Source organism: Cyprinus carpio, chromosome B5 (assembly GCF_018340385.1).
Source record: "Cyprinus carpio isolate SPL01 chromosome B5, ASM1834038v1, whole genome shotgun sequence".
NCBI lineage: Eukaryota > Metazoa > Chordata > Actinopteri > Cypriniformes > Cyprinidae > Cyprinus > Cyprinus carpio.
The window spans coordinates 11,773,485-11,791,518 of NC_056601.1; the positions used below are offsets into that span (position 1 = coordinate 11,773,485).

The following is an 18,034-nucleotide window of genomic DNA, read 5'->3' on the forward strand; positions in this document are numbered from 1 at the left end:
GAGTCTATGGGACAGTCACAGGCCTCCCTGTTTTCATCCAACATATCTTAAATTGTGTTCCGAAGACGAACAAAGCATTTACGGGTTTGGAACGACATGGGGGTAAGTGATTAATGACAAAATTTTAATTTTGGGATGGAGTATCCCTTTAAGAGGGTGTTGCAATGTGTGCAAAGAAAGTGCGTCTTTTCTCTGAAGTGGAGTACGGTGGAGTAACCCTTTAATACATTTGAATATTGTTTATAAGCCACAGCCGTGATCAAGTGCTTCCTTATGTCACAGTCCATTCATCTTCTTGAATATGCAGCAGCTACATACCTAATACTTTTTTGTTCACATGGACCATAAACTTGGGAAATTGTTTCCAGCATCTTGTTAAATCCATGTCACAAAGAATTCAGGCTGTTCTGGGGTCAACAGAGGTCCAAACCAGTTATAGGAAGGTGACCTAATAAAGTTGAAATTGTATATATGTATATATATCATTTGTTAGTAAGTGGATACATTTAGTTTCAATAAGGAATGAAAAGTAACATCTATGAGTAGGCTACTCTTATATTCATGTCTTCAGTGTTAAATTTCCAAACTTCTTCCACTGGTCTCAAAACATTTACATGCACAGATGTCTCCAGACATTTGGTACTTTCTCCAGTTGTCATTCTCTATAAGGCTCAAGTGTTGCAGACATTTATAACGCTTTTTGCAGCTTGTAATCTATATCTTCAGCAAGTAATAACCTATGAATGGATCTGTTTAATGCTTGTGACATCTGTCTTCAGGTTGTTTGTAGCCACTGAATGTAATATGCGAACAATTTTTCTAGCCTACTGTAGAGGGAGCTCTTGTATTTCATATAAAGCAAAGTTTTGCTATGCTTATTCAAAGTCTTTTTCCAGTATTGGTTTTAAATAGTTGCACTGCTTAATAAATATTTTTATTACAAATAAATTGTTTGGCTGAGGAAATACTGGAGATGCACAATCTCAGGTCATTATTTTATCTCCAAAACGTATTGCAAAATGTAGCCCATCAAGTCAACTGGAATATGACCAAATTCCAATTATTATTGTCCATGTACCAAACCTCTTAAAAAAGGTTTAAAAAGTAGTTTCAGAACTGATGCAAGAGAAATACAAATTTAAGTTCCCCAAAGAATCTTTCTGTGAACAAAGTCTTCAAATAACATATAAAATAAAATAAAATAAAATAAAATAAAATAAAATAATAAACCTTGTTAAACTATAAAGTACATTTTGTGTAATGGAAAGCTTCTGTGAATGTTAAAGGTTCTCCATGGAACCATCAATGCCAATAAATAACCTTTATATTTAAGAGTGTAAACAGTCATTGTTCCTTTAGTTGTGTTGTCAGCAATGGTGATCTGCTGTGAATAGGTCTTCATCTATATGTGGTTGTGGTTTGAGTAAGTGGTGAGTTGCTCAGACACATTAGACAGAGGTGCCCTGAAGCCATTAGAGAAAATAACATTTAGAGCATCACAGTCCAACTACGTGTGTGCGTGCATGTGCGGCTTCACTATGTAACATCTGAATGCTGCTCTGCAGAGACTGATGGGAAAGGGTGTGGCAGCATAGAGAGACAAAAACAAAGACAGAAGGAGGAGAGCAGGAGGAGGAGTAAGAGAGAGAGCTGAAAGTGAAGGACTACTGTATCTAGTCAGCAAAGTAGAAAAGAGGACAAATAAGAGGGCCAAAAAGGCAGAGAAAATCAAAAAGCAGAAAGACAAGAGGGCCTGTGGCAAAAGGAGAGAGAGGAGAGAGTGATGTCATCATTTGTGCTGGGCTGTGCTCTCTCCTCCCCTCTGTCTTGCGTCATTGTACATGCACACACACACTTACCAGGCAGAGACGAAGACAGAGGAACACACACCCACATTCAGCATCCTTTCAGTAGCAGCTCAGCATCAGTATCCAGGATTGTCAAACTCACTGTCAGGTAGGCTGGATCTCCCTTTCAATAACACACACCCATTCGGAAGCAAATGTTGTACCTACAAGAACAAGCAGGGCTTTATGCATGAGATATATTTAGCATGTTTTCATAGTACTGTTTTCAGATGATACAGTGCATGCATTATTATATGTAAATGCATTATTTGACTATGTACAATAAGTGCCTATGGAATAAAGGAACATAAGCTCTATTACTTGTTTACCAGAGTCCTTTCATTTATAATAAAGGAAGAGTTACATGCATTTTTTGAGTAATTTTGATTTAATCTACTTGTATTCCATTATTCTGCCTATAAAGATATGAACAGATGCACACAGACACACAGACACACACACACACACACACACACACACACACACACACATATATATATATGGGTAAAAGACCCAATATTACAGAGAGAGAGCAAAAGAGAGAGAGAGGAAGCTCAAAGTCAGCTCAAGCTAATTTAGTAAAGTGGACTTCATTATTAAGGCTTTTAGTGAGAATATTATACATTGTGTGTGTGTGTGGGGGGGGGGGGGGGGGTAAATGAGCATGATATTTGTGAGTATTGAAGATAATGGAGCAATGTGGGACAGTAATTCTGGGTGTAAGCAGAACATTGGAAGCTTTTGCTTTACATAACCACCAGACATACATATATGACAATAGCAACAAAACAGGACAGCATTGAATAAAATAGTAACTTTATATATATATAGTTAAAAACACATTACAGTACATACATTTTCATTAAAATGCTAAGCGCGTTTATTAAGTGCCGTCTTTCCACTAGAAGATCTGGAATGCTTCTGTGTTACCGTCACAATCTCTAGCTGGAGTGCCCATGAGCTTTGGGCATCACCTGTCTCTCATCAGATCTCTTCATCAGTTCACAGCTGTCTCACATTAGAAGGACTTTAAAAGTAGTACACACACTCTTTGCTGGTGATTGAATGTTTCCTAGTTTCCATGCCTTCATGTTTTGATCCTTGGACTGTTACCTTGTTTTTGATTGATTGCTGTCTGCCCTGACTATTGCCTGAATTGTGGATTACTCTTTTGCCTTTATTCTGGATGTGTTTGTTTGCTGGTGTATGACCTTGCCTGTTCTGACTACACTCAATGGAATAAAGCCTGCATATGGATCCCTACTTTGTTTTCACACCTCCCTTCATTACAGAATCACCAGCCAACCCTGGATCCAGTGGCTTTTTCAGTGCTGCAGACTCATCATGGACCCAGTTGACAAGCTACGTCACCTTTGGCAAAAGGACCTGTCTATCAAGGAGAACGTTCATCTATTCTGTGACTTTTCGTACCGTGTGCTGATTTATGATGAGATTTTAAGGACTTCCATTTTGGACTCAGTGAGCTAATGAAGTCATTGTTACCCGGAGGGGATTATAATTGTAGTTTGAGATTTTATGGACTATGTTCTGTTGTTATGTGGCTCTCCTTTCACTGTGGGAGAAGCAGAACCTCACAAAATGGCAACCAACCCAGAAACTTTTTGCAAAATGGCTGCCAGCTCAGAGACTGTTCATAAAATGGCTGCCAGCTCAGAGATTGTTCACAAAATGGCAGCCAGCCCAGAGAAGTTCCACAACACGGCCGCCGTTCCAGAGTCTCGTCCCGTCAAGGCCGCCGTTCCAGAGTTTCGTCCCGTCAAGGCCGCCGTTCCAGAGTCTCATCAAGTCTCAGCTGATCTTCCAGAGTCTCATCACATCTCACCTGATCTTTCAGAGTCTCATCAAGTCTCAGCTGATCTTCCAGAGTCTCATCACATCTCATCTGATCTTCCAGAGTCTCGTCCCATCATGGCTGCCGTTCCAGAGTCTCATGTCACAGCTGATATTCCAGAATCTCGTCACGTCAAGCCTGCCAAGCCAGAGGCTGCTCCCTGCCAAGCCAGAGCCTGTTCATGTCAGGGCCACCATGCCAGAGCCTCCGGCCTTTAGGGATGTCAGGCCACAGCCTTCAGCCATCATGGATGCCACTTCAGTGTTCCAGAGCATCGTGAATGTTGCATTTAAAGACAAAGTCAGTCCCAAGGCGTTCAAGGCTGGCATCCAGCGTGGAGGACCCTCAGTTGGTGTCGGTGCAGGCTGCTGGCATTCCAAGGGTTTCTATGTTCCCGAGCAATGCAGACTCTGGGCCCATGAGATACGCAGACTCTACACTCACTAGACAAGCAGATTCTATGCTCCCAAGCACCCCTGTCTCTGTACAACTAAGTAACATGATTTCAACGTTCTCAAGTGACACAGAGAGGGCCCCTATTCCCAAGTCTAGCCCAGAGAGGGCCACTGTTCCCAAGTCTAGCCCTGAGAGTGCTTCTGTTTTCAAGTCTAGCTCATAGATGGTTTCAGTCCATGACCACTGCCCCATGTTTATTTCCACTCATGATCCCAGTCTTGTGTCTGCTTCAGCCTTGGAACAAAGCTCAGTGTTCGTGCCAGCCCCTGACCTAAGTCTGAGGTCTTCAGTTCTTGTGCACAGTACAAAGATGGCTTTAGTTCATGAATCTGCTCCTGAGTCCCACTCTAGTTCTAGAGTCTGCTCCAGAATTCGCTGGCTGCCTGCTCCGTCGGTGCCACTGTGGCTCATTGCACCACCCTGGCACTCTGCTCTGCCCTGGCTCCCTGCTCCACCGGCTTCGCCCTGGTTCTCTGCTCTTCTCGCTCTGCCTTGGCTCTCTGCTCCACCGGCTTTGCCTCATTTCCTTGTTCCTCCACTTCCACATGGACCTGGACCTCCATCCCTCCCCCTGTTCTGCCTTCACTCCAACTCCCTCATGGACTTTAGTCAATTCTATTTGAAGCATCTGGAAGCCGCTCCTTGGTGGTGGGTTCTGTCATGATCTCAAGCTGGAGTGCCCGTGAGCTTCGCACTCCACTCCAGACTCTTGCCATTTTACCCAGGACTCCATTTCCCATAATCCTTTGCACAGACTCATCAATTACATCACCTGTCTCTTATCAGATCTTATCATCAGTTCACAGCTGTCTCTCATTAGAAGGACTTCAAAAGCAGCACACACACATTCTCTGTCTTCGCTGGTAATTGAATTTTTCCTAGCTTCCATGTTTCCTTGCCTTCGTGTTTTGATCCTTGGACTGTTACCTTGTTTTTGATTGGTTGCTGCCTGCCCTGACTATTGCCTGACTTGTGGATTACTCTTTTCCCTTTGCCCTGGCTGTGTTTGTTTGCTGGTGTTTGACCCTGCCTGTTCTGACTACGCTCAATGGAATAAAGCCTACACGTGGATCCCCACTTTGTCACACCTCCCTTTGTTACAGTAACAAAAATCAGAATCTGTTATGGCTGCACACGAACAGGTGAACATACATGTTATGTCAAAGATTTACAACTGGAGCTATTAAAATTATTTTTAAAATGTAAAAATAAATTAAAAAGACATCAAAATCTAACAATAAATGCTAATTTAATAATTCTAACTCCATAATAGTATATGAATAATACTAAAATAACTGGATCAATCATGAGGCAAGGAGTGTAAAGATCAGGGTTTTAATAATGCAATAAAACATTTCATAAGCAAAACCTTAAAACATCTTTCTTTTTCTGTTTTTCTTTCTCTCACACTTTACCTGACAGCATGGCTGAAGGTTCAGGTGAAGTATCACTGGCAGATGTTGAGACAGCATTTCGTAAATTTGCAGTTCATGGAGACACCAAAGCAACGGGGAAGGAGATGAACGGAAAAAACTTTATCAAGCTGTGTAAGGACTGCAAGGTCATTGATGGCAAAACTGTCACCAGCACGGATGTGGACATCATCTTTAGCAAAGTCAAGTATGATTATCCTCACAATGACTGACAGCATTCATTGAATGCTGTGCACAACAGACACATGTATGACTGAACCTAAGGCTGTGCTGTTTTGTATCTGCTTATGTGTTTTAGGGCTAAATCAGCACGTGTCATCACATTTGAGCAGTTCACTCAAGCCATGGCTGAGTTGGCCACAAAACGTTTTAAAGGGAAGAGCCAGGAAGAGGCAGTACAGCTTCTCTATGGTCTCATTGCTGGCAAAGAACCTGCCAACGTTGGTGTCACTGTGAGTACCAGCCAGTCTGTTTTTGTAGATTAAGCAATAAACATGCACAATAACCACTGATAATCTTTTTCTCTCAACAGAAAGTGGCAAAAGTCTCTGCTGTAGACAGGTTAACAGACACCAGCAAGTACACTGGTTCTCACAAGGAGCGCTTTAATGAGTCTGGACAGGGAAAAGGCCGTTCAGGGAGGGAAGACATCCCTGATACCAGCGGATATGTTTCAGCATATAAAGGCCAAGGCTCCTATGACAGCAAAGTAAAAGAGGATGAATGAAAAGAAAAGATGAATGCTTTATGCATGACATAATGAGCGTATGTCTGAAGTCTTCCTGGTTTTATTTCAGCAACTGTTTTGTGGCTTGTTTGCAAAAACAAAACCCTGGCTCAAACCTTGCAAGAAAACCAGTGTCTTTATTACTTTAACATTTGTGAGCACTTCACAGTTAATAATCTACTGCCATTATAAATCATAAACACTCTTTGGTGAATAATTCTTTTTGTTTTTACACTGGTTCTTACCACCATGTAGTGACCTGCCTGTCAGTCCATACCTTCTAGCTACCTGAAAAACATAAATTTGAATCCCAGGGAACACACATGCTGATAAGATACATATCTTTAATGCAAGCCATTTCAGACCAAAGCATCTGCCAAATGTATAAATTCATGAGAATTTCAACATACAAAACGATACTCCTTTAAAAATAAGCAACAGCTTAAAGTTGACAGATGTAGGGTCATACAGTCTGTCATCAAGTTACGGATTTTTCATGTGGTAACAAGCTAATTTTTTTTCTTTTCCTTTCATAAAATTAAAATATTATTTATATTTAAGACTAAATAAAAACTAATAATATCCCAAAAATGTAAACTCTCATTCTTTACTCACGCTCATGTCATTCCAAACCATTCCAAAATGATTTTGTGTGTTAACATAAAACAAGACTTTTTTGTAAATGTCATAGTTTTTCCCCCAATGGTCACCAAACAGTTTGACTACCAACATTCTACAAAATATCTTCTTGACTCTGTAATGCACAGAAGTAATTTGTACTAATTTGAGACAACATGAAGGAGAGTAAACAACAGGAATTAGTTTGTTGTGTGAACTATCCCTTTAAGTGCTTCTTACTCTCTGCTGGGGTTAATATTTTGCTGGCTAAATGAGCTTTATTGTGCGCTGTTTGAGCTTCTTGACTTTGTTGTACTCAGATCTCTATCAGACTGTAAACACTGAACTGAGTTGACACAAATAAAGTCAAATAAAGAAACGCCATGTGAGAATACTTTACTTAAATTACAACACATTATTGTGACATTTAGCATCTTCTCTTGCTGTTATTTTGTATTATAGACAGAGGTGTGGTGTGTTTCTTTGAATAGCTGTTCTGGGACTTCAATCAATAAGAAACAGAGATCCTTTCCTGGGAAAGTGCATGTCTGATTGCTCAGAAAAGATAGCATTCTTGCGTTCAGTTTCATCACATTTCATGGCATTGATGCATGTCATTGTGTGGCGGTATAGTGTAAAGCTCAGTGGAGTTTTATATGTCTGTCCATCTGAGGGAAGTCACAGTCACAGGAGCTGATTTCCCTTTGTCATTTGCCATTTTCCTTGTTGTAGGTTTTTTTTAATTAATATTGCTGATGTACAGCTCCTCTTCACAAACACAAATCTGGTTCTCCCTCCTTGAAAATAGGAGGAGTGCTGCCAGGATATAAAGCTGAATGTAACACAGACTCCATTTTTCACTCACTTATACAGACTCAAAAGGCAGAAACAGAAACATCCGTGAAACATGAAAGGTGAGAAAATAATCACTGGTTCTGTAAAGAAATATTTATTATGATAGCAAAAGTATAAATAGCAACAGACAGACTTGACAGATCATCGCACCTGTTAAAAGACATTATTTGCTTTGTAATTATTAAAGTTTTGAATAATATTTATTTTGGTTATATTTAATTTTATATAAAATACTTTTTATTTTTATTTGTTTATATACATTTTATTTATTGCAAGTCTAGTCTATTTGAAACTTAAACGTGCTTCAGAATGAGCTGATTATTAATAATAATTAAAATAAAATTAACAAAAGTTTCAAGAGGGCTTTTACAATTTTTTGTACAGATTTTAAACAACAATAACATTAAATAAATAATCAACTGTAAATTTTTTCATATTTAGAATATTATTGTGTGTGTATATTAGTAGTCAACATTTGAAGTGGATCAAAAAAGTTAATCAAAGTTGTCCTAAGACAAGAACGCATTTTGGTTTTAGGTTTTAAGACAACTTTGATGAAAGGTTTTGATCCACTTCAAATGTTGACTGTATATTAAATTATGTTAGATATTAGCTCGCCCTAATGAAATCTGCAAATTTTTTTCAGATTTTGTAGGGAAAAAATCTGTGGAATTCTACAGAATCGATTTAAACCTAGCAAAATGTGTTTAGATTACTGCATACTTGTTGGTAGCCAAAAGAACAATTAAATTAGCAAAAATAAACAAAGGGGGAATCTGCAGACAGATTCCCTGTGGGCCTAGTTATAAATTACAGATTTCTATACATTTGGTCACATTGTTCTGTTTTCATGAGCCATAAAGCGTAGCCTAAACCAAACTTAGACTAAGTGCTGTACAGACTATATAACGGTATCATGAAAGATATGACAGAATATGATTACCCACTGTAAACAATTTAATCAGGAAAAGGTGTTGTGCTGTTCTGTGTGTTGCCGCTGGTGCTGGGCCAGGAAAGGACCTTCAGCTGGGACGGACCAGGAAAAACCCTTGCTCCAGATCCCATCAACCGTAAGTCTTAGCAAATCTCCCAGAAAATCTTAATAACACTTTACAGCAATATGAAATACACCAAAATGTAAAGCTAGATATCATGTGTGACTAATATCTTTATTGCTCTCTCACTAGCGTGTCTGACTGACCAAAGCTCATGTGGTTGTTGTGTGATGCAGAAGAAAAAATGGGAGTTAGAGCAATATTTAAACTCTAGTATGAATTCACTGGAGGATTTGCTGGCCAGGGCACAAAACACACTGAGAAACATCAGAGGTAGGCTAAACACATTAGGGATGTAATGATGCACCCTTAGCCGGTTGAAAATTGACCATTCTGTTTTTGCTTCAAATTTCGAAATTATGCAGTCTAACTTAGATTAAAAACTGCTCATTATGCATGTATGCAACATCTTTGTTTGGATCTTGATTAAAATACAGTGGCTGCCTCTCATTTTAAATGGAAAGAGCACGTGCCAAGTTATTTATTGTTATTTATTTGATTTGTTTTAAATTTAATAATTTAGTAATAATTTAGTTTTGTTATTTGACTTATTTCAGTTTCACAAAGAAATATGCAGCATTTTGTCCAAGTTATAATAAAAGGACACCTTTTCATTTATAATTTTTCTTAAATCTCATTTAGTTAGAAACAGTGAGAAAATCTCATCGCATCATGAGTTAAGTTAGTTGTTAGCTCCCTAAAACACAAACAGTACCTGAAGCTTTTGTTTCCTAGCACTTACAAACTAAACAGGCAAAGTAATACTTTAGTAGTCTTAAAGATTTTCATATCATTTGAAAATTAGACTTTTCCAGGTTTTAAGTGCTATAATCAGGTCCCCCAATGCATCTATCAACCAAGGAAACGTGAAAAAGATTAACCCAGTAACTTTGCTCTGGTAAGCCTTCCTCTGTAAGTGTCTGAAAAAACCAGCGTGTTGATTTCGCTCCCCTAGTGATGTGGCAAAAGGATCTCATTATAATAATATCGCCCCTTAATCTGTAAGTTTCCACCCGCAAGCATCAACGGTGTACCAGTTCTAATGCCATGGAGAAAGTTTGAGCAAAACATACTTACATGTTCTGTCTTTGGATGTACAGACGATCACAGAACACTATTTAGAGTCCCCGCCTCAGAGGCTGTATATTGCTGCTGCCACACAGATCTAATATAAACAAATGATTTCTTTCCCAGCTGTTTACCTTCACAGACATAACTGACTGTTTTTGTAACTTGTGTGTTTTTAATGTAAACTTGTGTGTGAATAAGAACTTAGTTTAGTACTCAAATGCTGTGACAGCTGCTTTCTGTCCATGTGCTTCGGATGTGTGCACTCAGAAATCCGTATTAAGTTTAAACTAATATGATTTAAAGCGCATAATTTCAGCGTTTTTTTTTAGCTGAAACTTCACAGACACATTCTGGGGACACCAGAGACTTACATAACATATTGTAAAAAAGGGATATATGTCTCCTTTAAATTAAATGCTGTTTGAAAAACTATAAAGAAAAAAACATTATGTTGGCTAGAAATAACTGCATCTGATCTGTTGGTCTTATTTAAAAAACAAAAAAAAATTGCCATATTTTCACATATGCATTTCACACATTCTTTACATTTTTAGAGAGTCGAGTGGCATTTTCTGTGGGTCTAACCGACAAGAGACGTTGCATCGGTCCATTGAGGGCAGCGACAACTGTGGTCTATCAAAGCATCTTCATCAACATTGGAGAGGCCTATAACTCATCCACTGGTGTGTTCACGGTTCCACGGTCAGGCGTGTATAACCTGGCATTTACTGTGTTCAGCGATGCAGGCTCACCAGGCGCATCACTGGCTGTCTGTGCCAGCATCAGGAGGAATGGTGTGGCTCTAGCTGCACTTAGGGAGATTTATGAACAAGACCAGGAGGATCAGGCCACTGCTGTCCTGCTTGTGCAGCTCAGCACAGGGGACCGCATTACCATCAGTCTCCAGGCTGGCTGCTGGATCTGTGATGATCAGAATCACTATAACACATTTAGTGGTTTTCTGCTGTATGCTACAGAGTGAAGCACACACACACGCTTTAAAAGCTATATTAGCGAGGAGCTCTTATAGATGCAGTGGTTTTCATACAAAGATTATGAATTCTAAACCTAAATATCACACAAACCTGTCGACTTGCCTAGATCTGAAGCAAAACTTGATTTGGTAAAGGTAAATGAATTTTAATTAGTGAAGACCTATTAAAATGAAGTTGGTTTTCAACAGGTTTTACAATACTTTGTTTTTAAATTTTTAACACCGGACCATATAAACAAACCTAGACACACACATACGGTTTGTAAGATAATAGAATGTTGCAAAAGGCACAGATATTGATCTAACATTAATAAAATGTTGACATGAAAAACAAAATTGTGTGGCATTTTAACTTCTCCTCTTTTAGAATTTCTTCTCTATTATATTATTACATATAAAATATTTTTTATTTATAATAAATTATAATAAGTTCCTCTCAATTTCCATTTCATACTCCCATGTAATAATGCTATGTCTTTAGAAAATTGAGTGATTTATGTTTTTATCATTACACAGATGATGCTGCTGAATTACATCAGTGCGATGAACCCTAATAAATCCAAACCCACAACACAAACACATACTACATCTGATCTCACTAAAGAACAAATCAGTACTGACCCAATAAAAATAAGGTTTTTGATACACCTATAACTGATAATATCAGTGCAAAAACACGTGGAACCAGAGGCAGCTTACCTACTAATACTCTTGTCCCTTTTTCTGTTTTATCAGTTATCACCCTCTTATAACACACAGACATTGAGGACTTCAGCTCAGGGAGACATCTGAGTGTGCTTTGCACTTCCTTGGGATTTAACATCAGAGCAACTATAGGATGTGTACAAATATGCACACCCATACACACACAGAAGCACAAAGACTGATGGCCATCAGGGTGGGACGGCCCTCTGTGTCTGACATCAACGCTAATGAAAACTATAAGCACCAACAATTAACAGTGCAGATATCATTGTTCTCACACTTCCTCACACAGTGAGTGAGAAGGACTCTTCATATAAAACCCATTTGAGTTTCTGCCAGTAAGGAGAGTCATTGCAGTGAACTTAACAGAGGATCCGAAGAAACCTAAACGCCACCAAAAACAACATGGTTTGATTAGAGAAAAAGGCTACATTTGGTCACAGAAAAGGTGGGTTTTCAAAATAATACATCTATACACATGGAGAATTTTCATTGCAAGCTGGAAACAGCTATTTAGATTTGTAGCAGAAGTTTTCTCACAAAAATCACTGAAAGGGCAAGATAAATTGGGTTGATGGCTAACAATACCTAACAATTCAATCACCATAAATGACTAAAAGTGTAGTGAGATTCTGAATATCACTGCAATTAACTGTGGAGAAACCTAAAATGTTTGTTTCCTAAAATGAATTACAGGTAAATATCCAAGAAACCACTGCAAACAATTCAGTGCATGAGTGAACTGTCTGAACGAATCAAAAGAGTGATTCATTTGTGAATATGGCATAATTCTGATTCTTAATTTATAGAACAAAGTTGATACATAGAAAACACATGAGGACTGCTCAAATAAGTTAAGTATACAAAGTATATGGCTCTCAGGCCAGTATATGGTAATCTTCACTGTCAGACAAGGTTTTATCAGCAATATATGAGCCTCAGTAGAGTCTAGTGAAATAGGGCGGAACAGTCTGTTTGACTTATCAATGAAGGACAAAGGAGGTGTTTGTGAATATTCTTTTTGCCATTCTATTCTGTTTGGTAACCCAAGTGACAAAAAAGTATGCAATTTTAAAGAAATTCAAAGACAACTTAGAATTTTGTGTTTGCGTCTGTGTTTTCAAGCACTGCTGGATGTGAAGATTTACGCCGCAGTCGTCAGTGTTTGTGTGATGGTTGGGCTGTTTGACACCAGAGAGACAGCCAACGTTTACCCAGAACTCCGAGCAGCAGCAGGTGTGTTCAGCAAACAGGAATGTTTCATTTTACCCTTCTCTACTCTAACTAGACGGCACTGACCTCTTGTTCCTTTCTCTTTCAGATGCATGGGAGGGCCATCTGCCGTGTGGAAGCTAGAACTGTGAGTACGCATCCAGGCAGCAGAGTTGCTGTTGTGCACAGATGGATGAGCTTGAGGAGCAAATGTTTACTCGCCTCTTGAACATCTTCAGTGCACTGTCATGAAGAAATTAAGATGCACATTGAGCAGACCACAGGTCACTCCACTCTTTTTACACAGATCAAATTAAATTTAACAGATATGACCATATTTGTACACATTTCAAAAGCATGTGTTTTTCTGTTTGTTACTGTAGCTTGCAGAGGAGTGGCATCTACCACATGTATGTCTCAAATGTCTGAATGTTTTGGGCCCTTTACTTGTGATATACCGTTTCCTTACAGCAATACCACACTTAATCATGGCAATGGATAAAACCCTGCTATAGGTACACAATACTTTCTCTCACTCTCTCTCCAAGTCAATCAACAAAGCTTCTCTGAAATGACTGTTAAAATATACAGATTTCCAAACATAATAATGAAATAGATCTTACAATACATAAATAAAGAGAAGAATATAAAGATATAGGCACATAGGATGTAAAGGGGAAAATAGAACATATAAATAAATTAGTGCTGTCAAAACGATTAATCGCATCCAAAAAAAAAGGTTTTTGTTTACATAACATATGTGTGTTTGTACTGTGAATATTTATTATGTATATATAAATACAAACATGCATGTATATATTTAAATATATATATATATTATATTTGTATATTAAATACATTTATATATAATATAAATTATATAAATATAAATATGTACATGTAAATACATGTAAATATTTTCACAATATATGCTATATGAGTGTGTATTTATATACATAATAAATATACACAGTACACACACATATATTATGTAAACAAAAACTTTTATTTTGGATGTGATTAATTGCGATTAATCGTTTGACTGCACTAAAATAAATACACCAGTACCTTTTTATGTTGCAAAATTTGAAACAATCTTAGAATATGTTTGTATATATATATATTTATATATATATATATATATATATATATATATATATATATATATATATATATATATATAATATATATTCATTATTTTTTTAAAAATATATCTGTTGTAGCTTCAATTTATTTAAGTTTTAGTAATTTTTGCTTTATTTCTGTTAACTCCTAAGGCAAGATTTCAAATTTTTCAAGCATTTTCCTTAATATTTTATTTTAGCTTTCTTTGGGTTAAGAACCATTTTAAATATAACAACCATAACAACAGCAACACTGATCTGATGTTCAGTTTTTTTATTATTATTATTAAAAATGTTTTGGTTTAAAAAATAAGAAAATAATAATTCATTATCTAATAACATGGAATTCATAATGTTACACATCTGTTGTTGCCTCTATGCATCAGAGGGTTAAACAGATTAATACATTTTTTTATTTACATTTTTAAAATATGTTATTATTTAGAGTAAATAAATTAAGAAATATACTAATAACATTTTAAGAACAAATGTTTAATGTAGTTATTTGGTATAGGATGCATATACCAAATATGCTTATCCTTTCTCACACATAAACATGAATGCATAAAACTGCACACAATCAATCTTTGTGTGACCCATTCAGGTATCTTCACGGCTCCTTGTGCGGGCGTCTTCTCCTTCAACCTCAAGGCTGATTTATACTCAATGTGTACTCAAACAAAGGATCTGAAGGACAGCGTTTATACCAGCGGGTGGCACTAGTGAGACAGGGCCGTTCTGAGGTCGCTATGTGGGAGAACTAGGGATGGGCGATACTACTTATTTTGTTTTCGAGAGGTCTTTGTTTTTTTTTTTTTTTTTTTTTTTTTTTTTTGTTTTTTGTCAGCCAGCAACAGACATCAGCAACTTTCCATTGCCTCATATTTGAGGTGTCCACTACAGAGCCATATTCATGAAACATGCAGAACAAACTTCTTTATTAACTGCTGAATATAAAAGAATACATGGATAATTTTTTAATTGTTTCATTCAGTTCAGTGTAACAGTGTATACAGGCCTGGATTCATATATAATTTTGGATTAGGCCAAGATGAAACACTATTTCAGTTATTTCAAATAAATAAATACTTACATAGTGCTGCTCTGTGAACCCTTTGAGATTTTAAGAGAACTCATGCATACTGGATGTTCTGACGAGAGAAAAAAAAAACAGTTTTATGTATGTGTAAATGACTCGAAAAATAAGCTAATAGCTTACTAGATAGCCAATATGTAACATGGACTTGTAACTGTAAACAAACGTAAACGACAAGAAATAGTTCAGAAAAGTAAAAGAAGAGAGTTACAATGACTAAAAGTATGTGTAAATGACTCGAAAAATAGGCTAATAGCTTACTAGATAGCCAATATGTAACATGGACTTGTAACTGTTAAACAAACGTAAACGACAAGAAATAGTTCAGAAAAGTAAAAGAAGAGAGTTACAATGACTAAAAGTGAACATAATGAGTAAAGCTGACAAAAATTATTGTTTGTGACCTTGTGATTGTTAGTCTCATTTCGTCCCACAATGTTCATTAGATACGTTAGTATCGCTGATATTAAATTAGCAGTAGGGGTGGGCGATATGAGCTAAAATTCTTATCACGATATTTTACACTGTCCAGGCGATATCGATATAAAAAAAGAAATTACAGGCAAAACATTTTAACCTAATACAACTACAAAAAGTAAGGGATTGGACATGAAAAATCGTTTTTTATTGTGCCATTGTTTTTGGCCATTGTCCAGTTGTCAGGGAATTGTTGATTAGGCTATAGCTATGCTCACCAAGGCTACATTTATTTATTATAAATACAGTAAACACTGTAATATTGTGAAATATTGTCCGTTTAAATTATCTGTTTGAATGTTTTAACACATAGGCTACTGTATTCCTGTGATCAGTGTTGAATTTTCAGCATCATTACTCCAGTCTTCAGTGTCACATGATCCTTCAGGAATCATTCTAATATGATTTGCTGCTCAGTAACCATTTCTGATAATTATCAATATTGTAAACAGTTGTGCTGCTTGATATTTTTGAGCAAACTATTTTTTTACGATTCTCTTATGAATATTTAAAATGATCCTTTGTGTCATAGTTATTTAACTCAATATAACTCTGATTTATCAATCGCGCCATCTAGTGGTCTGTTATTGATACAACCACAACTGCTACAATATCGCTCCGTTATCAGTTGTAGGTTGTTAATTAAAATATCTCAAATTAATATTTTGGGCTTAATTATTATCGGGCAAGTGGCCACATGATACGCGAGACAGTTATGCAGTGTAGTCTTTATCACCCTGCAAAGGTTTCTTTTTGCAAACTAATCTGCAGACTGTACAATATCCCTCAGTTTGGGAACCACTGGAGTAGGCGATTTGCGCTCTATTAGTTTGGTCTGTTACGATGCTCTGACGTACACTCGCTGAAGCACTATTTCCCACAATCCAATGCGGAGTAGCGACGAGCTGGAAGAGAGAGCGGGAGCGAGCGAGTTTGAATGAGGAATGCCGTTTACATCTTTATTATTTCTGCTTTGACGTTTATTTCATACATTATTCATATTAAAATATATTATGTAGTTAATAACTCAGTTTAATATTTTACTTATTTATTGAGGTGGCATCATTGTTAACTTACAAAAATGATGATAATTTGGTGGCTAATTTAAAAATGTTCGTAAATCACCTGTAGGTAGCGCATTCATTCTGATGTAAAATTGACGGTCGCCTGAGGGAGCTCTACGACCATTATCTTATCTGAGCTCAAAACGCTGCTCGGGAGAGTTTCAGGATACTAAAAAAACAATTACATAAATTATGAACGTGTTAATGTGTGTTTATTTTTGTTCTCGTTATTTTAATAGTATGATTATGAACATAAAAGCATACAAAACAAATAAATAATATACCATCAATGAAAACACAAAGCTGACGGGGAGGTATGTTTAATTACAATGAAGTCATTTTGAGTGTTATTGGTATTAATATTATTTCCATGTAATATAAAAGTGTAACGTTATATGTGACTGTGTTTTTGCAACCGCTCCAAGTCTAACGCGAAGTGTAACGTATACGTCACCGTCCGAATCCGTTCACTTATTTCGTTCACTCCTTTCTGATTTAGTCCACTCAACTGCCATACACTACATAGGGATTAGTGAATGAGTGAACGATTTCAGACACAGCTTAGGAATTAGTGTACAAATAGTAAATCTGTGTATTTGTTTCGGAGCCTTTACTCACCTTGCGCAGCGGTTGTTTCTTTCAGGAAAAGAGCCGTTACTTTCTTTGTATTTGAAATCGTTCTTGCAGGCGCGAGCAAACAGCAGGAGCGCGAGGACGCCAACCCTCATTTTCTTTTTCCTGACGACAGCTGAACAATTATTTCTAAATATTTTAACATTATTTCATTAGGGAAATAAAAAAAAATCTAAATATTACTCTTGTACTGATTGTTATAATTAGCGTATTTTTAATTAAATTAATGTGTTGAGCCATATTTAGTTCAATAATATTTTAATGTTTGCTTTAAAGATTCAGGGTAAACTATCCTCCTTCAAATTATTTAACATTTAGTCTTTTTTAATATAACTATTTTTAGTTATTGCAGTATTTAAGTTATAAAACGAACTTATTTAAAATCCAACAAATGGAGGCAGATGAAAGTGCAATCTGGAGGAAATAAATAGGCTAAATAATTTGTAATAATTTGTAATAACATGGTGTAGCCACTGGATGCCTGTATATATTCCCTATTGCTGAGGACAGTGTTTAATAATTATAATTTTAGTTGTATATACTGTGGCTGATTTGTAGATTTTGTATGTCCTTTTGTTATTTATTTATTTAATTTATGTTATGACGGCCAATTCTGACTGTGACCAGACCAACTGTGTCAATTTTAAAAACCATTTAGTCTTTTCTAATCATAGAAGCTTTTTGTTTTCACATGGCAAGTGCCACAAAATCAGTGTATTTCATTTTTTTTATCACATGAATCTCTGGGTTCTTCTAGATTCTTGCCTCTTACAAGTAAGATCTTCCAGGAACCACTGTAATGTTAACAGATCTTA

At 36.7% G+C, this 18,034-nt stretch overlaps 3 protein-coding genes and 1 long non-coding RNA gene across 4 annotated transcripts; 3 read left to right on the forward strand and 1 right to left on the reverse strand.

Annotated features, from left to right (window-relative positions):
• Positions 1–1,830: 1,830 nt before the first annotated feature.
• Positions 1,831–7,312, forward strand: LOC109071578 (tubulin polymerization-promoting protein family member 3-like). The gene is made up of 4 exons (XM_042724326.1): positions 1,831–1,956; positions 5,578–5,775; positions 5,887–6,040; positions 6,121–7,312. Exons 2-4 carry the CDS (start codon positions 5,579–5,581, stop codon positions 6,313–6,315), a joined length of 546 nt encoding a protein of 181 aa, XP_042580260.1. The 5' UTR covers positions 1,831–1,956; position 5,578; the 3' UTR covers positions 6,316–7,312.
• On the reverse strand, positions 1,881–17,267 carry LOC109071579. Its single transcript, XR_006154856.1, has 4 exons — positions 17,205–17,267; positions 15,043–15,100; positions 12,913–13,068; positions 1,881–2,011 (listed from the first exon to the last, which is right to left on the reverse strand). It is a non-coding gene; the product is annotated as an uncharacterized LOC109071579 (long non-coding RNA).
• Positions 3,391–5,249, forward strand: LOC122137456. The gene is made up of 2 exons (XM_042724325.1): positions 3,391–5,018; positions 5,215–5,249. Exon 1 carries the CDS (start codon positions 3,391–3,393, stop codon positions 4,144–4,146), a length of 756 nt encoding a protein of 251 aa, XP_042580259.1. The 3' UTR covers positions 4,147–5,018; positions 5,215–5,249.
• On the forward strand, positions 7,445–11,207 carry LOC109071576 (complement C1q-like protein 4). Its single transcript, XM_019088014.2, has 4 exons — positions 7,445–7,847; positions 8,754–8,858; positions 8,976–9,116; positions 10,469–11,207. The coding sequence occupies exons 1-4, from the start codon at positions 7,841–7,843 to the stop codon at positions 10,894–10,896; spliced, it is 681 nt and encodes a 226-aa protein (XP_018943559.1). The 5' UTR covers positions 7,445–7,840; the 3' UTR covers positions 10,897–11,207.
• Positions 17,268–18,034: the final 767 nt, after the last annotated feature.